At 40.1% G+C, this 22,459-nt stretch overlaps 1 protein-coding gene across 6 annotated transcripts in view; it reads left to right on the top strand.

Annotated features, from left to right (window-relative positions):
• LOC100701331 (junction plakoglobin) overlaps positions 1–22,459 on the top strand; it is a 115,247-nt gene that overhangs the window by 86,311 nt on the left and 6,477 nt on the right. For 5 of the 6 annotated variants that reach the window (XM_025906553.1, XM_025906557.1, XM_025906554.1 and 2 more), the window contains 4 exons: positions 1,219–1,437; positions 10,509–10,661; positions 12,827–12,946; positions 15,752–15,902. In XM_025906553.1, the coding sequence (XP_025762338.1) occupies positions 1,219–1,437; positions 10,509–10,661; positions 12,827–12,946; positions 15,752–15,902 (643 nt within the window). The remainder of the gene's footprint in view (positions 1–1,218; positions 1,438–10,508; positions 10,662–12,826; positions 12,947–15,751; positions 15,903–22,459) is intronic. The other variant, XM_025906558.1, reaches the window with a different exon arrangement.

Here is a 22,459-nt window from a genome sequence, read left to right as displayed (position 1 = left end):
ATAAGTGAATTGAATTGGATAGGCTGTCCACACTAGTGTAGTCTTGTTTAACAGAAGTTACCAACTGGCTCTCTAGGAATGATCTTGTTTTAAACACCAACAACATTGAGACCATGGTTATAGCTCCTCCTAAAATATATCTTAGAAACATTCAGGCTCTTGCTTTTGTTTGTTCAACTAAGTCCAGCATTCGACGTCTTGGTGTAATACGGCTTTGACTCACATCTTTCAGTTAGGAACATTTCTAAATTGTGACATATGGTCTCATCGGCCGAACTGGAAAAAATTATCCATGCATTTATGTCATTGCATTTAAATAATTGTAATGCCCTGTTTACCGGCTTGGACTAATCATCTCTTTCACGCCTTCAAGCTATAGAAAATGCTGCAGCCAGACTATTAACACGTTGTAGCAAGCAAGCTCACATTACTTCTTTTTATACTCTTTACACTGGCTCCCAATAGTTTTTAGGATTTGTTTTAAAATTAAGTATACAGAACAAGCTCCAGATTTTATTTCTCAACGTCTTAAAAAAGACACTGCTGCCTTTGTTCACAGGCTCAGAATTTATTAGTTGTTCTCCGTACAGAACATTTCAGCATGTGGGGCGGCGCAATGATTGGTGATTAGCACTGTTACCTCACAGTAGGAAGGTTCTGAGTTCCAACATTAGACCAGGGTGTTTCTGTGTGGAGTTTGCATGTTCTCCCTGTGTTTGCGTGGGTTGATCTCTCCGGATACTCCGGCTTCCTCCCACAGTCCACAGACATGCAGTCAAGTTTTAAAATACACAAAACACACTGCTGGGAAATATCATTTTCTCAATGAGCAGAAACTAGTGTATATTGTACAATATGCAGAAGCTTAGGTGCGATGTTCTGGGCTTTTACAAATCCATTTTTACGCATGCTGGGTAAGCGTATGAAGACATACTACTATGAATATTTCCTGAAATTCTTAAGTTCTTATTGCCAACCAAAGTCATTAAAAATATCTGATTAAATAAATGGCCAACAGATTTTATTTGTTCATGTGTGTGATTGTGTCACAGTGGTCATGAACACCTCAGCTGTGTACACGTTTCAATTCTAAAGAACATCAGTTTAACAAAGTGATGTAACTTAATGTTTACTTGTCTTTGTTTTGATGTGTGGATTTGCATTTGTATTTCATGGTGGAAAAACCCCCAAACTTCTGTTCCCCATGTTTTCCTACAGACACTGGTGACTCAGTATGGTGGAGTGGAGGCATTGATCCATGCTGTGCTTCGTGCTGGGGAGAAGGAGGATGTCGCTGAACCTGCGGTCTGCGCCCTGCGGCATCTCACCTCCCGCCACCAAGATGCGGAGCTCGCCCAGAATGCTGTGCGTCTGCACTATGGTATCCCAGCTATTGTTAAACTACTGGGCCAGCCCCACTACTGGCCTGTAGTAAAGGTAAGGACAGACAGTGATGTATACTATTAGAGATAACATGCATTGGACCTGGTAACTAAATCAGCCTCTGTGGGTCAAAAGAATTGGAAGAAAGGAAAGAAAAGGACGAGAACAGAAAGGAAAAGAGAAAAGCACCTTTGATATTTAACCAACCCTTCATTGATCCAGCTTTCCATTCATAAAAATTCATGATACTGCATTTGTTGAACACATTCACAATGTTCAACATATTCACAAAACGGAAGCCAGTCTGAGACAGGTAAGCCAAGGGCATTGCAGTGTCTCCTCAGCATAACAGAAAATGCAACAGCTTCCTGCTTTTGGATTTATATGTGCCATGTCTTTTTGTAGCATCAGTCCCTTGCACCATTGTCCTCTGGAGAGCTGCACTACATATCTTTATGAGAGGTTTACACGGGGTCCTTCTGCCACCCCTAGTAATGACCTTTATCCCAACACAAAAAATTACCTTTACTCCTGGATATGGGCCAAACATGCTTTGGCCCATGCTGGCTTGCTTGTAATTTCCTCTGCTATAAAGATGTAGAATGGCAGGCACAGCTTTTAGCTTTCAATATAGTCTTCTACAGAACATATTCCCAGTTTGTATTCAGGAGACACCCCCTCTACTTTTAAGATTCGGCTTAAAACTTTTCTTTTTGATAAAGCTTATAGTAAGGATTGGATCACGTGACCCTGAGCCATGCATTAATTAGCTGCAATAGGCCTAGGCTGCTGGGGGCTTTCCATGATGTTGGAGTGTTTCTTCTTCACCTCTTTTCACTCTCAGTTTATACACCACTCTGCATTTCATCATTAGTTACATTTCATCTCTGGCTCTCTTCCACAGTGGGTTTTTTCCCTGTTTCCCTCCCATTAACCTCATTCCAGAGTCTGGTTTTTCCAGAAATTGCTTCCCATTGTTGCCAAATGCTTGATCCTAAGCTACAGGAGGTAGAGCAGGTCCCAGCTGGTAATGGTGAAACAATCATATTTTATATTTTGGCCAGTGGACCTTTGTGGAAGAAGCTGAAGCATCAGTACATCAGTATATGTTGACAAGTTCACTGTGCTTTAAACTTCTTCTGGAAAAGTTCAACCTGTGAGACCCAAAGGCAGGGAGAGGAAATTGCTTTCTTTTCCAAGTCATTATGCAAGAAGATGGAACAGGATTGATACATAAATGAAGTCTATCCAAACTCATTAAGACACTACATTTTAGTAAGCCAAAGGGGATAATTAACAGCCTATATGGAGGGAATAATGGACAATGTGGGAAAGGATGTTGTTGTAAAAAGCTAGTTGGCCCTTCATCTGATCATTTAAACCCTGGAGAAATACTCCTTGTAATGCATTATCTGGCCAGCTCGCTGTGGCGGAAACAGTTTGAAACTCAACTAAGAACTCAACTATGCTGCGGATGCCCTGGCATAGATCAAACAATCTTTTAGCTAAACTGCCCTCAGATATAGGATGAGCAAATTTCTTTCTCAGCTCATTCATATGGGAAGGTAGAAATGGAATGATAAATGACAAAACCTTGGCCCACGCCAGCGCTTTTCCCCTGATTGCATTGAACAGCTTAGTGGCATCATTAGGGAAAGAGCAGGACGAGCAACCCAAAGCTAGCGCACATTGTAACAAAAAACCCCAGATAGGTGAGTTCTCCAACTCCTTTTAGATTTCCCGTAGCCTGTGGGTTGGCATCAGCAGCAGGAAACAGGTGAATAGAAACAGGTTGCAGACCAGCTCCTGAGATCTGAGTAATGAGCAGAACATGCTACGTTCAGTGTGTTCAGTTTAGTGGGTGTGTGGGTATGCAACAGTCTAACAGTTTAGTGGCCCGACTCAGTTTAAAATGTGTAACAGACAACGAGTTGCTGGTACCTCTTGTTAACAAACACAGCTCGGACAATGTGCCACCAACATCTTCTCATGAGGCTCCTGGGATTCAGTCCAGTATTGGAGCATGTCCTGGGAAATACTCTTATCATTGCAGACAACCTGTCACATAGCTAACACTTTCACAGAGACTGGGACACACAGTGATGTGGCATGCAATGTTGCTAGTGGTGGAAGCAATTCAATTCAATTCAATTCAATTTTATTTATATAGCGCCAAATCACAACAAAAGTCGCTTCATAAGCAGAAGAGGGCATCTCTTCGAGGTCCATCACAACACAGCAAAGGACACTGCAATGTCTGAATTGTCATCACCTGCAACCTGGGCAGATACCCCAGCCCCGCAGCAACTGATGAGAATACAAAGATTGAGACTTACTCTAACAAAACAGCTATATCAGAGACTGTCAGTCAGAGTGGGACTTCTATCATGACCCCACTTTATAAACAGCTTGTGATCAGATCTGGATGGCTGTGTAAAGCAGTTAAGAGGCTTGACCTGTAGACTGGTGCTGCACCTTTGGAATGAGAGAAGCACAAGGAACACAAAAGTGAGTTGAAAAATAAAATGTTTTTATTTGTTATTATTTTTTAACCTGTCCTGTCCAGCAGTTGCAGCAAGCAGAATTATGGTATGAATTCTTCGCAGTGTCAGACATATGTGCTTTCCCAAGACACTCTGTGTACACTTTTATTTATTTACTGTATTTTATTATTTATATTATTGTGTAGTGGATAGCAGACGGGGGTAAAGGCCAGATTGGCAAAAAATAAGAAGAAAGTGAGAAATAGGAAAAAGAGAGAGAAAAGAATGGAGGTGGGGGGAAAGTCGAGGGTGAAGTAAACAGACATGCTGGGTCTCCATCTGCTGCCTTGTAATAAAGTGCACTCATTATAGACAAATTATAGAGCGCTACACAAACAAATATACAATTTTGCTGTGTGTGTGTGTGTGAGTATTTGTCATAGAATGTAATATGGACAGGTATACAAGACCATATACTATGCATATAGTTCTTAATGGAATTGCCCGTGCAGTGGGTGCATATTTTTGTGACTGCAAGACCCATTAGGAACATCCTTTGTCCTGTATCGTGTATTCTGTGGAGATTTTTGCATTGTATGAGTTGTAAGTTGGGGTTTTAAGTCATTTTCAAAGTACTTAAACATTTGTGTCTAGAAGTTTTGATCTGGATTGATGGAAAGATTTCACTCCCACTTTGTGGTTTGGAGGGAGAATTATTGATTTTTAATAATAACTTATACATTTTGATAACAACTTAGGGGTGCTGAAATTTAAAAACTCTGTTACCCTAGTAGGTATTTCAAAGTTCTGTCTAGAAATGTTGGTTTGATCAATTTTGAAACATGTAGCAATCTTTAGATAAGAAATAGTAATGAAAATTGGTAGTCCATAAAAATGGACTGTAATACTCTACTGCTATTGTAGCCAACATTTCAAATTCAGGTTTGACAGGTTTGTGAGTGTACACTTTATCCAAAACCTAGTGACGGTTTACTCATGCTTGCCAATGGGTGGCTGTAGCTCAGGAGGTAGAGCAGGTCACCTACTGATCAGAAGGTTAGTGGTTCGATCCCTGGCTCCTCCAGTCTGCATGTCAAGTATCCATGGGCAAGATGCTAACCCAAGTTGCTGTCCGATGCATCCATCAGAGTGTGACTATGTATGAATGTAGTTAGGACACTCAGTTTAGAGAAAGTGAATGTGGCACCATTCACTTGTTGTAAAGAGCACTTTGAGTACTCCGTGACAGTAGAAAAGCACTGTATAAGAATCAGTCCATTCACTGTCTAAACAGAGTTTTGTCATGTTACTTTTGCACTATTATGTTCCAGCAGCATTATTATTTGATATATTGTTAATTATAAATTATATAAATTATTCAATTCAAAATAAATTTTCTGCATTACCTTTGTTGAGAAATTTTTAATCTGTGCTGAATATGGCATGTTGTTATTACATGGCTTGATTAAGGTACACATTAGGCTGACATCTGGGGCCAGAGCTGAAACTGTTCTGGGCCAGCACAGGGCCAGCAGTGTGTCTGCAACTGGCCTTGTGCTGGCCCATGTGTGGGCCACCTCTGGCAAACCTGACCTGTGCCACCAAAGGGCCGTCATTTGTTCAGTGGTTGTTGATCAGTTATCATGACAATTTGCGTATTAATGATCAAGGAACTGACCTCACAGGCAACCTGGTTATGGCGTTCCATGTATGCCCTGCCTGCTAGCATCTTGCACCATGATGTTATGTGATGGATCTACAGCCTGGACCTGTGTGTCTTGCCTGATATGGTAGCCCCCTCCTCAATGGATCTTGTGCTCAGAGCTTGTTCCTGTGTTGTCATTGTTAGTGCCTCTGTGTTGTCTTTCAGCGGTGGTACATACTGTGGAGGGACCTATCCTTCCATGATGGTTCCTCTGCTTGCTCTTATTCCTTCCCAGGTTTCTCCTGCTTGAGGTATTCAGTAAGCAAACAGTGAGTTGTGGTCATTTTCCTGATGTTTTAATGGGTCTTTGTAGTTTATTTCTGGTGGTTCTGACCCTCACTAGTACTTGGCCTTCTTCCTTCCACTTAGCATACAATCTCAGGGTGCTGAACTTGGGGTGAAACCCTGCATGCATGGTAAGGAGCTCCCTTGTCTTGATGTTGGTGGCTTCTGTTTCTTCCTTTGGTCATTATTCCAGCAGGGTATTTGATCACCGGCAGGGCATAGGTGTTGATTACACGGATGTTGTTCTTCCCTACAGCTGACTCATCAGGACTTGCATTACACTCTTGCAGGTATTTGGTGGTTGTAGCTTTTGCCTGTGGAATTCCTAAGTAGTTGTAACTGTCCTAAATGTCTTAGCCGCTATGATCCCTACCTTTTGGTAGCGCAATCCTCTCAATTCTGACCACTTTCCCTCTCTTTTTTTAATATTTTATTTTTGGCCTTTATTTGGTTTTATTGATAGGGACAGTGAAGAATCAACAGGAAAGGAAAGGAAAGGAAAGGAAAGGAAAGGAAAGGAAAGGGAAGGAAAGGGAAGGAAAGGAGGGGAAGACATGTGGCAAAGGGCCACAGGTCGGACTCAAAGCTGGGGGGGGTGCTCTCAACCATATGGAATGTGGGTGCCCACTCAATGCAGTGAGCCAAACTGGTGCCACTACTTTCCCTCTCTTAGTTACCATGCAACTATACTTCTGCAGTCCGAATGACATTCTGATGTCGTTGCTGTAGATCCAAGTGGTATGGACCAGTGAATCGATGTGATTCACTCATGGCATACAGCTTGATGTCATCCATGTAGAGGAGGTGGCTGACAATTGCTCCAGTAGCCAAGTTGTTAATTTGGCTGTGGGGGTTCAGACCTATAACAGCAGCGGGGACAGAGCATCTTCTCGGTAAATCCCGCATTTGATAGTAATTTGTGCTCTTGGCCTTCAGTTAGTCTCTAATGTTGTTTGCCACATCCCCATTGAATTCCTGATGTATGCTCTTAGGGTCCTGTTGATGTTGTACAGTTAAAGGCATCCCAGGATTCCTGAGCAGCTAGGAAAAAAGGATGGTTGAGTAAGGGTGCAGAGAAAACCCCCAGCAAACTACCATCCAATTGACATCTATAATCATTTTTCCACACCTACTGAGGAACAAATTCTGATTACTGGCAATTATGTTTTAAGACGTGAAGCTATAGACACCAGACACCATAGTGAACTGTTCTCCATGGGCCAAAGCAACTTCTTGCGTTGCGTCTTCTTATCTGGTGCGCATCTTTTATTTTGACAGCGAATGCGCACCTGCGGACCACTTATGTGCACCCCTGACTATAGTTCACATTGGCAGTAAGGACACTGTTGTGATGCTCTGGACCCTTCTCAACGTCCACCCAGTTTCACCAATAGGAGGTTAGCAAAATTAAAATAAAATTGGTCTGTAATTTTGTCAAAACAATGTCTGCGATCCCCTCCCCAACTGGACCAAGAGTGGCATGTCAAGGAGCAACTGCATCCATCCCACTTTGGATAGTCACATTTTGGGAGGTTTAATAAATTTAGCCAGCTTTCTGTAAATGAGAGCTGCTCCATCTAGATTTGTGACCAGCCTCTATGCAACTTCTCTTCTTGTGTTATCCCCCCAAAATCCAATCCCCTTAAAGAGTGTGTCTGCACCAGACCACCAAAAATGAAAACCAGCCAAACCAACTAGTAACATACTTAATAATGATGGGTCGATGACACATTTCTTATCTTTTCACATTCCTACTGCCACACACAGATACTAGTCTGCCAAGGTCGAAGAACTCACTTTTCTTTCATCCACCAATTGTTTATACACCAATGCTTAGGCATTTAATCACTAGTAATTAATATTCTCTGTCTCTCTTCCACTGCGTGTCTTTTGCCTTGTCTCTAGTGCTTGCTAGTAGATGGTCCTCTGAGTGTTAAAGTTTTCTCTGTCTTCTCTGTATTATTGTAGGTAGTGTTGGTCAAGTTACTTGAAAAAAGTAATTAGTAATTAATTACTGATTATTTCTCCCCAAAAGTAATCCCCTTACTTTACTTATTTTCAAAAGTAATTAGTCACTTAGTTACTTTTTAAAATATGATATACAACCTGAATATGTAATAAAGCAATAGACCTTTCAGCCCAATTCTGTTTTTTCTGTGTAATCCATCATATAAAATTGAATCAAATTAAAAAGTCTCTTTTTAAAAATTGTTTTATTAGTTTTAATCTTTTAACCTAATGCCCATTGCATCAAGCAAAAATTAAATTATAACTGTCTTTGACTTTCTGAAATTTGTTTAACATTTCCTGTATATTCCAGCATATTAAATAAAATAATTTTTGTGTGTTTTGTGTTTACACTCACTCCTAGATGCAAGTAAAACACAGCAGAAAATAAATGTTACTTGTGACGTGATACTGCCCATCACTGCCCATAGTGTCATAGACACTATACCATAGACACTGATAATTTTTCGTACCATTCCAGATTTTCTCATGTTGTTTTATATGATCCCTTTACCTTTCTCAATCTGACATTGAGTTCCATCTGTATGTAAGAGGTCACACTGGATTGCAAAATCCTTTTCTACTGCAACACAACACAAATGCCCACTGATTATAAATGCTGCAACAGCAGACTGAGCATTTTTAGGTGTATCTAAACAATGTGCCAGTCAAAAAGTGAAAACAATAAAACCTGTAACCAAGTGAAAATCAGTGTCGAGTCCTAATACGCGATAAAAACAGTAAGTTGTAAAATCTTGAATGCGTGTTGCCTTACAAAGTCCACAATTCCAGTACAAACATGTTCGTGCTTTGTTATTTGTGTAGTGGGAATTAGCAAACAGTGAAGTATATTTTACTATTAAATTGTAATCTATGCCACCAGTGGGAATGCAGATATTAGAATTGACCTCAAATCACCACTGCACCTGAACACACACTCAAAGATCAATATTTTCAGGAATTCCATAAAACAGTCGGACATAAGAATACAAATAAATAAATGAGGTAATAGTGCATAATTGTTCACTGCACTATTGGACTGTTTTCTACAATCAATCCACATTTAACGTCATAGGGAGTATTTCTGGTAGCAAGCTGACACACTCAGTTCAGCAGTGGGGCTTTTGGATGTCACAGCTTTAATACCCAAATAATAGTGGTACACACATCATTCAGTACACAGAGAAACACACACACATACATACAAAGAAGTGCTGGTTGCACTTCTGAGGCTCAGTCAGACAGCATTGCCAACTCAATTCAGGCTTATTTTTAGGAAGTGAGGTATGTGATCTGTGTCTGGATACTGGAAGTCTGGATCGGCTCCCTAGGTAAAAAGTGCATTCTCTGATCCTGAGTGCTGCCCAATAGGCAGTGCAGAGCTACAACTGACCAAATTCAAAATGCTGTGATTCTCCAAATTTCAACTACTTCCTACTATGATAAAATATGAAGGTAAATATGTTGCAAAATTTTAGACTGCCAAGTAAAAGAAATCAATTTATCTTAAATGCATGTATTCATTCCTATAAACAAAATTTCTATTTTTGTTTGGTGTAATAAGGCTATATACCATGACAATACAATCGAACCTAAATGTTTATCAATAAATAATTTTGTCAACATATAAATAATTAATAATGACAGGGGAACAATTGTGTTCAAACTGTTTTTATTCAGGAACAAAATATGTTCAACTGTGCTGCGGTTCAGACAATTCCTCTTTTACAAAGTACTCTTCTTTCAGAGGAGCACAGATGAGGCATAAGAACTCCACAGTGGCTTCATTAAAGGGTGAGAGAATGGACTAGAGACAGGCAGGTATAAATGGGCAGGTAACAGGTAGACATCACTGTTAACGGGTGTCCACATATCTGCCTTAATCTAACTGCTGCTACATTGTTGACCGCAGTTTTACAATAGCTTACAATATGTGTCTATGAAAATTGACTAGATTTTGGAATGACCCTCAAGTGACAACTTCAGCAGTGCACTTTTTGGCATTATATTGGCTGAACCTGAAATTCCACCACACAAAAATTGACACACACACACACATATATATAATATCTGCTTTGCAAAGATTACTATGGTCCTGGGGATGTTTGGACCTAAGAATAGTGTGGTGGACTGGGAAGTTTGAACGTTCATATAAATATAACATGTTTTATAAATTAGATTAGTTTGCACTTGTGTTTAGAAGCGCTTGTGAGAGTGGGTGTGAATGAGGCATGTTGTATACAGCGCTTTAAGTACTCCGGGAGAGTAAAAAAGCGCTATATAAGAATCAGTCCATTTACCATTAGAATGTATCTACTTTTGGAGTAAATACTCCCTCTGAAATATCAGCAAGCCTGCATGTAGTGCTTGAAAACTACAGAGCGTTAATAGTAGTAGCAAAACAGCACTGAGCTGTCACTGATGTCAGGATGCTTAACCTCAGCCCAACTTTATCAATGAGCAGCAGCAGAAAACTGATATTTTTTCTCTCATCCTTGTGGTTTCCTTAGATATGTAGCATCACACTCTGGTCAGCAAACTTTAGTGCAGATGAGTGAATGTTCAAACAGTAACAGGATCTACCATTTGGATTTACTACATGTATAACCTTCAGAAACAAGTCTTGATCTCTCTTCTGTGTCCAGGCCACAGTTGGACTCATCCGGAATCTGGCACTGTGCCCAGCTAATCAGGCATCACTGAGAGAGGCAGGTGCAATTCCACGACTGGTGAACCTGCTGCTCAAAGCTCACCAGGATACACAAAGACATGCCTCCTCTACACAGCACACATACCAGGTATGGAGAGCACACACACACACACACACGGAAATTCAGCCACCAATCTTCACATAAGCAAGGAAATGAGGGCAGTGTAGGTAAAAAGAAAATAACAGGAATGCATTGACAGGTTTCATCTGTGATGCGGGCTTGGAATTTAGACATGCATCAGTAGTACAAGTACAAAGACACATTCGCTGTGTCCCTGCACATGTTACAATTAGCACTCATTATATGCACAAACAGAGCAGAGTATAAAATGTGAAATAAAGCAGAAATGTTGAACCTGGAGTGAGCCGCTCTCTTTGGTATCATTTAGTACTGTAGGACCCACTACTGATGCACAAACACTGAAAGTCAACAAGTTATTTAATTTTTATTGCTCACGGTGAGCTGTGACATTGATTTAATAATCTAAGTTTAGATTTTAGTTTTTTTGAGCCTAGACTTCTGCAGTTGATGGTGACAGTTTAAGGCAAGGCAAATTCAGAGCTACTCTAAACATATATAAGGACTAGATGGTTCATCTTCTGTTTTTCATATTAATCTTTGTTTTATTCCATTAGGTTTATAATTTATGACTTCTTTGTCAGTGAAAGTTATAAAAGCTTTTTTATTATAATAATATTAACAATGATAATACACTTTTATTTATAGGTGCCTTTAAAGACCATCAAGGTCACGTCGCATTAGTACGAAAAAATAAAAAATAAAAAAATAAGGTAAATGAAAAATAAAAAACAAGCACGAAAGTATAAAAGTAAGTATAAAAGCTAAAAAAGGTAATAAAAAAATAGACTAAAATGGAATCATGATAAAGGGTATGCAATTTTGAATAGATGGGTTTTGAGATGTGATTTAAAAGTAGAGAGAGAGTTTGTAGTCCGGGGATCTGGAGGAAGTGCATCCAAAGTCTTGGGGGAGAACAACTAAAGGCTCTGAGTCCCATGGAAGTCAGGTGAGCAGGTGGAAGAGACAGAAGGGAAGATGAAGAAGAGCGGAGTGTACGAGGGGGGAGTATGTATAGAGAAGACCAGATAAAGATGGAGGAGCGAGGTTATGAAGCGCTTTGAAAGTGAGAAGAAGGATCTTGACACGGAGGTGAACTGGAAGCCAATGGAGCTGTGTTATATCTTCTGTAATTTGGAACATAATGTGAGCAGCTGTTTTTTGAACTAACTGCAATTTATGGAGAAATTTATGAGGTAGACCACAGAGAAGAGAATTACAGTAATCTAAACGAGATGTGACAAGAGCATCGACAAGTATGGCGGTACTGTGTGGTGTGAGTGAGGGATGAAGACTGTTAATATTACGGAGATGAAAATAGGAAGACTGAGTGATGTTATTTATATGTGCTGTGAAGGACAGAGTGCTGTTGAGGATGACACCGAGACTCTTAACCTGAGGGGAGGATGTGACAACAGAGTTATCAATGGATAATGAAGGACTTCTGGTAAGAGAAGATGACAGTTGAGTAGGAGAAAAAATGCAAGTAGAACAAATACCATATCACATGAACAGGGCAATTGTTGATGAAGATTCACCAATCTTGGTATGAAAAAAAGAGGTTTTATATCTGGAGGTTTAACAATATTGTCTAATGTAGAAAACAAAGTACGAGTGTTTCCTTCAGCAGATTCAATAATAGAAGCATAGTAAGCAGATTTAGCATGATGAATAGCTTCTTTATAATGTTGTATACGACTGCGATACATGTCCTTATGAATAGTAAGTCCTGTTTTCCTAAAGAGACGTTCCAGGCGGCGTCCAGTAGCTTTAAGTTGGTGAAGTTCAGATGAAAACTATGGAGCAGAGAGAGAGAAGGAAACGGTTCGAGTTCTACAAGTAATTGAGCAGTTTTGCTTATTTTTGTACAGTGGGAGACTAACACTGAATAAAACTACAACAGTATATTGGTGTTTGAAATCAATTATTTGATCATGAACAGTGACATTATTGGAACCCTCTGACACTTGGCTGGGAATCCTTGGTATCACATTTTACAGTATTTATGATGCTTTTCTAAACCTAACCAAGCACCTACTAACAATGATATGTCAAAAAATAAAATAAAACAAAAGTTAAAATAATAATTCTTCTATTGTATATAGAGGGTCCTCTGCTTTGTTTCTTTGCTTGATGGTTGTCTGACTGACTTTCTTTACTTTTCCTGGTTTCAGGATGGCGTTCGCATGGAGGAAATAGTAGAGGGCTGCACAGGAGCGCTTCATATTTTGGCCAGAGACCCTATAAACAGAGGAGAGATTTCCAGCATGCAGACCATACCACTGTTTGTACAGGTACATTCACATGCATGCATATTCAATTCAATTTTATTTATAAAATGCCAAATCACAAAAATAGTCACATCAAGGCGCACGTGTTATTAAAATTACAGGCTCCTACAGAAACTGCTGACTTCCTTGCTAAAAACATTTGGCTCCCATGCCACTAAATATACACTGTGGAGTTTAAATCCAGTAGGATTTCATATATTTCCATCCTAAATATACATTTCCAATTAAAGTTGTTCTAGTAGATTTGAACATCAGTTTTTCTGTGGCAGACTGATGTTTCTAGACGAAGTATTTCAACTTCATCTTGCATAAATATTAAATGACTAAATGAAAAAGATTTTACAAGCAACTAAAACTACTAGATAAAACAGAGATAATGTGAGTCCTGCTCATAGCCCCCGTATCTGAGTTCTTCGTCTTTCATTCAATGAATACCTCTAGGATGATAATGTCATTACAAAAATTAAGTTGAACATGTGCAACTGTGGTGCATAGACCACAGTTGGTAGGGCTATCCACATGGCCTTGCTGGCTGTGATGTGCAGTCATCTGTCCCTCCTTTTTATTACACTATAGTCATTACATTTCATGACACATAACCATACACAAAGGACCTTTGGGGGCAGGTTTGTTACCCAGTGGTTGATGGGCAGGGCTGCCAAGGCAGTCCTAATGACATCTTCACTGGTGTCTGCCTCTCAATTTTACATGCACCTTAGACATGGAGGGTTTGGGGGGAGACGTGTAGATGAGCACTGTTGACCAGGGTCTCATGCTTGAGTCCCCTCAGTATTAATAGCACTCGAGTTATACTATAAATCATACTCACTATTTACAGCTCATATACTCACGTACACCAACACATGCACCCAAAAGGCCACTTTCATTAGAAGGCTGGTAATTGGAATGGCTGCTCCAGTCCACATGACAGATATCCTTGAAAGGGCACAAATTTAAGGGATATTTTCCTATTAAATAACCTAAAAAATTACTGACTGTGCCTTTAAAACTCAGGCAAATGTGTCAGAAAAAATAATACTCAATACAGTACAGATACTTAAAAATTATACTTCATTACAGTAACAAAATATTTGTACTTGTAACCACAACACCACTGTCTTATGTCAAAAAACACTCCAGTCGGGCAAACAGAACTTGCTGGGATGGCAAACGTGAAATAAGTGCATCTTGCCTTCTTTGTGCTTTAGTAAGACTTGCCAAAAACAAAGTATACTCAGTAAGGAAAACGCCTCTGATGGCGAACGTTTCCTGCTGTGTGCTGCACACCAAAAAGCCAACTTTAAAAATTCTGACAATTCTGATTGGATTCTCACGACACTGGCATCATTGTGTAAGTGGACTTTTTCCTTATATAGTGCTTTTCTAATGTAACTTATACAAATCCGGTTCTTTTATATTCTTTTACTGACCAAGAAAAAACCCGACTCAGTGTGCTCAAAACTCAAAAAATCATCTTTATTCTACATTTCCGGAAAAGGAGATGTGGACAGGCTAAATCCTGAGCAGATCTGAAGCATTACAAGCCGAATGTGCATAACATAATCAGTCATACATCACACATAGCCGCACATAGTTTCAATCAAAACAACTCCTGCGTTGCACTCTACCTAGTTTCACTTCCTGTACTCTGCAGGCCTGCACAAAGCGTCTTCTGCAGTTTCCTGTCTTACAATGTAGTCTGTGACCTTTAGCACACATTATAACTCAAAGTGGCGTTTTAATACACTAGCCTATATAAAACAATATAAACAGAAAATAAGCACTAAGAATATATATTTATTCCGTAACATTACCCCTTTTGACCTTTCCCCAGAAAGGTCACCATACTTCTCATGCCGCTACTCCCTTCTCAAACAGCCGTCTAGCACACAGGACCAGAGAACATCCACACGTGATCAGGATAGCTTACTTCCTGATCCCCTTTATAATTAGCTTTTTCCTAGTAAAAGGTCCTAAATTACTTTTGTCAATCTATGGAAACAGTCTCTATAGAGTTAACCCGTTTCCTCTTTAAAAAGCACTTCTGGTTTCTAAGCACACAACTTACAGTTCACTTAATTGTCCTTTTGTCCCCCTTTAACGGGTAGACCATATCCGGCATGACCACTGTGTTTGGGCAATTGACATAACATAAAAATCTTACAAACTATTACTAAAGCTAATCCTCCCATTAATTTTCATTACTTTATGCTCACACCATACCCTCTGTCTAACAAGCTTTTGACCTTCTCTACAATTTAAACAACTAATCTTCTGGGACGGGCGATTCTCTGGGATGCTTCTTTTGGGTCCCCCTTTCTTGGCCAGATCCGTTCGGTCTGGTGCTTCCTGGATTCTCGCCAACCCCTTCGTGGTTTTGCTGTGGTTCTGGAATCTGCTCCTTCTTCTGTAAAGGATAGAAAAGGAAAACACCTCTCTGCGACGCCTCAATAATCTAATATGTTAATGGATTGTTCTTCCAGTTATTCAAAGTTGGTTTACAATATCATGTTCGGGACTCATTAGTCTCATTAGCATTAGTCTAATTATTATTTATGTGTGTAAGCATGTTTGCATTTACCCCTCTGCACTCTAAGTCCTTCATGATTGTCATGTGTGTATGAAAATAATTATAACCGCTTATTCTAGTAAAAAAGATTAAAGGAAATCAAACAAGCCTCAATCACCTATACAACGCATCTGCACTGATTTAGGTACTAATGTTTTTGGAAATAAGGAAAGCCAAAAAAGTAATGTGTGTAAAATGTCCGGATTTATGTATCTATGTGTCTGGTTGTGTCTGTCCAGCTGCTGTATTCGTATGTGGAGAATGTGAAAAGAGTGTCTGCAGGAGTACTGTGTGAGCTAGCCCTGGACAAACACTCTGCAGAGCTCATAGATGCAGAAGGAGCATCAGCACCACTCATGGAGCTGCTGCACTCGAACAACGAGGGAATTGGTAGGTTCTGAAAATTTAGCAGGAGAAAAACTTGTTGCTTGAAACAACAAAATTCATCATACACCTAAGAGGTTATGTTCAATTTTTATTTCAACTATGGCTTTTTATTCTTTTGTAAGTTAAAAAAAAAAGAAGTTCTTTGGTAGTAAAACGATGAATATGGGAAAAACCTGTCAGTGTGTCATGAGTGCTATTTGCTGGATTTAATAATGGGTGAAACTGGAAATGTATCTTATGAGTCATTTAGTAGGCCATGCCAAGTGTGCCCGTTAAAATACCTCAGATATATCTATAGCTCCCTCCCACCACTTTGACTATTTTGGACTTACCTTCCACATCTGCTACAGATATTCCTTCAGCCCCTTGTTCTTCTGGATTATTTCATGCTTCTTAAAAAAATAATAAAAAAGGAAAACAAAACAAAACAAAACAAAAGAAAAGGTAAAGTGGAATTGTAAATGAGGCAGCATGGTGGTGCTGGTTAGCACTGTTGCCTCACATCAAGAATGTTCTGCTGAATAGGTGCAAAAACAGGAATGGTGATGCAGACTAAATGGGTGGATTTGTAAAGGGAAGGAACAGCAGACATACAGGATAACTACAAATACCTGGGTCTCCCACAGGCCAATATGAACTCTGATAACAATGTGCAAATCTCAGCAACAGCCAAATGCCTCCAGAAGATGAGACGGGTTTTGAGAACCCAGACAAATGCTATGAATAAAATCCAAGCCATGAATACATAGACCCTACTAGTCATCACATACACAGCAGGAATAATTAGATGGCCACAGGAGGATATAAACACCACTGATGTCAAGACAAAAAACTCCTCATGGTGCATTGAGGTCTCCACCCAAAGTCCAGCACCTTGAGCCACGAGGATTAGTGAACGTCAGAGCCATAGTCCAGGATGAAACATTTAGAATCCACGAATCTGCTCCAAAAATGCCTCAGACAGCTGAAAACAGAAGGTGAGGAAGAGCAGCAATTATGGACAGCCAAGCACCTACATGCTATGTGTCACTGACAGAGTAAGTAGCAGACATCAAGAAATCCTACCAGCACTTATTAAAGCCTGAACTAAAAACAAAAAGGCTCAGATCATGGCAGCACAAAAACAGGCCATAAGCACCAGATTCACAGAGTTGGAATCTAACACACCTGTTAGGACCCAAGCTGTGCATAGGTGCCCTGGAGACTATCCAACTAATGGTAGCATGATGTAACACTCAAGCTGGGACCTTATACACTGAGAAGCACAACCAAATGTCTGGGGTAGTATACAGGAACACTTGTGCAGCATATGGACAAAACACGCCAAGATACTACCAAAGGTTGCTGAGATGAGCAGGATTAAGGTCCTGTGGGATTGCAAGTTCCAGACAAAAAAGCAGCTGCAGGCCAATGAACTAGACAAGGAGCAGAAAACCACAGTTGTGATAGACGTGGCAATCCTATCCAACAACAACTGGACTAGTTCTGGTAAATGGATGGTTCTTATGTAGTGCTGTTCTACTCTACCGGAGCACTCAAAGCGCTTTATTCATCTATTCATACAAAACTTTTATACATTCCTAAGTGCTTTCTATCTAACATTTACACACATTAACGCTCCAATTGTCGGATCGAAGAGCAACCTGGGGTTAGCATCTTGCCCAAGGATATCTGGCGTGCAGACTGGAGCAGTCAGGGATTTCAATTCAATTCAATTCAATTTCATTTATATAGCGCCAAATCACAACAGCAGTCACCTCAAGGTGCTTTATATTGTACAGTACACTACAGCCTGCAGTGTGAGAGCGAAGTGCTCTAATAGGGTGATATGGTACTACAAGGTCATTAAGATAAGATGGGGCCTGATTATTTAAGACCTTGTATGTGAGGAGCAGGATTTTGAATTCTGGATTAAACAGGAAGCCAATGAAGGGAAGCCAAAACAGGAGAAATCTGCTCTCTCTTTCTAGTCCCTGTCAGGACTCTTGCTGCAGCATTTTGGATCAGCTGAAGACTTTTCAGTGAAGTTTTAGGACATCCTGATAATAAAGAATTACAGTAGTCCAGCCTGGAAGTAATAAATGCATGAACTAGTTTTTCAGCGTCACTCTGAGACAGGATATTTCTAATTTTAGAGATGTTGCACAAATGGAAGAAAGCAGTCTTACATATTTGTTTAATATGCTCCACGACTCTGGAATTCCCTACCTCCTGATTTGGGAAATATCTCTTCCTTCTCTCTCTTTAAGTCCAAACTCAAAACCCAAAATAGCTACATATAGTACAAAATAGCTTATCCCACATAACCTCTTCACTCTGCTATTTTATTTGTTTATGTCTTATGCTTTTATGATTCTATAAACTGCTTGCTTTTATGTTGCTTTTATTCTACTGTGTACAGTGACCTTGAGTTTTTTGAAAGGCGCTTTCAAATAAAATGTATTATTATTATTATTATTATTATTAATATGTGCATTGAAGGACATATCTTGGTCAAAAATGACTCCAAGGTTCCTCACAGTGTTACTGGAGGCCAAGGTAATTCCATCCAGAGTAAGAATCTGGTTAGATACCATATTTAACACCGAGAAGACTAAGGGGCTCATCGTGGACTACAGGAGGCAGGGCTCGCAAAATCGCTAGCCCGACGTCCCGGGGCTAGCGATTTTTCCAGTCGGGCTACCAAAATCTATCTCAGCCCTGCCCGTCGGGCTATCATAGGAAGGGAAAATATATGTCAATGCTTTTGCATTCTTTCGAAAATGTAGCTGGGTAATTATGTCATTGGCATCGATGAGCCACTGCCAATATGTGACATATTGAAATCGCGTTTGAATTTGTGCTTGTTTTTTGCTTTCACTTTCACTTTGCGATCGCGCGAATGGTGTGTAGAGAGCGGCAGCACTGATTGGTGAGTGACGATTAATTGCGCACCAATTCCTCTGACATCGTCTTATCACTCATTAGCTTACTATTCAAACGTGCCAAGTGAAATCTCCCACAGCAAGCTTAAACACGTGAGAGGTTGATTGCGCAGAGAATCGCTGACCGTTATGTAAGTACGTGTGTAAAAGCAGCAGGATTTACGCCGGTATTTTAGTTCTGCTGAGCCAAATAAGACAGGTCAGGGTGAAGAAGGCACAGCCAAATAAAAGCCTACCACAAAACGGAAAAGTTATGACAAATCAGACTGAGGCAAAAAGAAAGCTCAGCTTTTTTGGTTTCATGGACAAAAGAATTTCTGTGGCTGGAATATGACGAGCTAAATAACATGATGTTCTGCCAGGTGTGTTGTGAGTTTCATTTCGTTTGAGTCGACAAGCGCCTTTGTAACTGGGACCAGTAATTTTAAGAAAGACCCCATCAGAACCCATGAGAAATGCAAGAAATGCATTATTGCTCAGTCTGCAATATCTTTCCCAGAACAAACAGCAATTGCAAAAAATAAACCAAGCACAAGCAGAAGTCCTGAAAAATCTTTCAAAAGCGTACTATGTTGCAAAGAGTGAACTACCATTGTCAAAATTTAGCAGTCTTTGCAAACTTCAAAAAGCAAATGGCCTCGATCTTGGTTCCACTCACCCCTTACCCTTGACTTCAGTGGAAATTTCAGATTCAGGATCTGACACAGACTGATTCATGTTCTACACAGTTCTTACAAGTTCATAGAAATTTCTGTTCAATTAGAACCAAGTATTTGAGTTGATGACTGTGATTTTTATACAGTTGTTGTGATTTGTATTTCAACAACTTTCTGATTAATTTTTGTTTCCGTTACAATATTATACTTTAATGTATAATATTGTAAAGGAAACAAAACATTAAATTAAATTGCTCTCTTTTTTATTCGGGCTACTTAAATTTATTTTGGGCTACCAAAAACTGAAGAGGGCCTGCCCGAAGGGCTACCAGAGATTTTGAAATTTTGCGAGCCCTGGGAGGAATGCTGACCCACATCCACCCATCCACATTAAGGGGATGGCTGTGGAGCGTGTGAGCAGCTTCAAGTTCCTGGGAGTCCACATCTCCGAGGATCTCATCTGGATGACCAACTGCTCCAAGCTGGTCAAGAAGGCTCACCAGCGCCTCTTCTTCTCTGAGGAAGAACTACCTGTCCTCAGACATCCTGGTGAACTTCTATCGCTGCACCATTGAGAGCATCCTGACCAACTGTATAACAGTCTGGTACGGGAACTGCTCTGCCTCAGACCGGAAGGCGTTGCAGAGGGTCGTGAAAACTGCCCAGCGCATCGCCGGAGCACCACTTCCTGCCATAAAGGACATCTACAGGAAGTGGTGTCTGAAAAGGGCTGGGAAAATCATGAAAGACCCCAGTCACCCATCACATGGACTCTTCACCCTCCTGCCCTCTGGGAGGCGCTACAGGAGCCTCCGGACTAAGACCACCAGGTACCAGAACAGCTTCTTCCCCACAGCTGTCAGACTCCTGAACTCTGCCTCCTGACATCTGACCCACGTTAAACTCATGGACTGAACATACACACACCCACAACCACCTACACACACACACAATGGACAACTGTACCCTCAAACACACAATAATAACATGGACTGAACCACCACTAGCACTTTATCACCACTAGCACTTTATATAGCCTCTGTAGAAATTATCCACATATCTCACTTATCTTATCTGCACTACTGTATAGTTCTGTGTAAATAATCATTCTGTACATACGATAATTTTTAATCCTACAACTGTTCATAACTTGCATAGTTCACATTTCTGTATAACTGTATATCTCATATTTCTGTATAGTTTTTTATTTCATATTCTGTATATGTCTGTGAAGGTTCTCAGTCATCCAGGTCATCGTAGTCAAAGGAGTTTGCAAAGAAAAGCGTCTGGACTTCTTTAAGTTGCTTGAAGACGTTTCACCTCTCATCCGAGAAGCTTCTTCAGTTCTAAGGTCAAATGGCCGAGAGTCCCAGATTTAAACCCAGTGGGAGTATCCCCCCAAGGAGGGACAAAGGACCCCCTGGTGATCCTCTAATCACAATCACATATTCTGTATAGTTTTTCATATTTATATCCTGTTCATAGCCTGTACATAGCTTGTACTCACTACAGCCTGTACATACTTATAGTTATAGAATATTCATAACATACTTCATACCGTGTGCATTATAACATACCATAATAGACCCATTTCTGTAATATACTTACATATCTATATTATTGCTAATATATATTGTAATATATCTATATCATGGCTAAAGCACTTCTGGATGGATGCAAACTGCATTTCGTTGCCCTGTACCTGTGCATGTGCAATGACAATAAAGTTGAATTCTATTCTATTCTACTACTAAACTAATTCTATATTTCTAAGATTTTCAGGGCCGAGTACAATAACCTCAGTTTGATCTGAATTAAGAAGCAGAAAGTTAGCGGCCATCCAGGTCTTTATGTCTTTAAGACATTCCTGCAGTTTAACTAATTGTTGTGTGTTACCTGGCTTCATGGACAGATAGAGCTGCGTGTCATCTGCATAGCAGTGAAAATGTATGCTACGTCTTCTAATGATACTGCCTAAGGTAAATGGTAAATGGACTGATTCTTATATAGCGCTTTTCTACTCTCCCGTAGTACTCAAAGCGCTCTATACAACATGCCTCATTCACACCCACTCGTACAAGCACTTCTAAACACAGTGCAAACGAACCTGCATTCACACACATTCGTACTCCGATGAACGCATCGGAGGGCAATTTGGGGTTAGTATCTTGCCCAAGGATACTTGACATGCAGATCGGGGAAGCCAAGGATCGAACCACCGACCTTCCGATCAGTAGCTGATCTGCTCTACCACCTGAGCCACAGCCACCCCATAAGGGAAGCATGTATAATGTAAACAGAATTGGTCCTAGCACTGAACCCTGTGGAACTCCATAATTGACCTTAGTGGGTGAAGAGGACTCTCCATTTACATGTACAAATTGGAGTCTATTAGATAGATATGATAAAAACCACTGCAGTGCAGTACCTGTAATACCTACAGCATGTTCTAATCGCTCTAATAGGATATTATGGTCAACAGTATCGAACGCTGCACTGAGGTCTAGCAGGACAAGCACAGAGATGAGTCCACTGTCAGAGGCCATAAGAAGATCATTTGTAACCTTCACTAAAGCTGTTTCTGTGCTGTGATGAGCTCTGAAACCTGACTGAAACTCTTCAAATAAGCCATTCCTCTGCAGATGATCTGTTAGCTGTTTGACAACTACTCTTTCAAGGATGTTTGATATGAAAGGAAGGTTGGAGATTGGCCTATAATTAGCTAAGACAGCTGGGTCTAGAGATGGCTTTTTAAGTAAAGGTTTAACTACAGCCAGCTTGAAGGCCTGTGGTACATAGCTGATTATTAGAGATAGGTGGATCATATTTAAGATTGAAGCATTAATTAATGGCAGGACTTCTTTGAGCAGTTTTGTAGGAATGGGGTCTAAAAGACACGTTGATGGTTTGGAGGAAGTAATTATTGAAGTTAACTCAGAAAGATCAATTGGAGAAAAAGAGTCTAACTTAACATCAATAG

This window comes from Oreochromis niloticus, linkage group LG4 (assembly GCF_001858045.2).
Source record: "Oreochromis niloticus isolate F11D_XX linkage group LG4, O_niloticus_UMD_NMBU, whole genome shotgun sequence".
NCBI classification, from domain to species: Eukaryota; Metazoa; Chordata; class Actinopteri; order Cichliformes; family Cichlidae; genus Oreochromis; species Oreochromis niloticus.
This window is presented reverse-complemented; position numbering and strand designations above follow the sequence as displayed.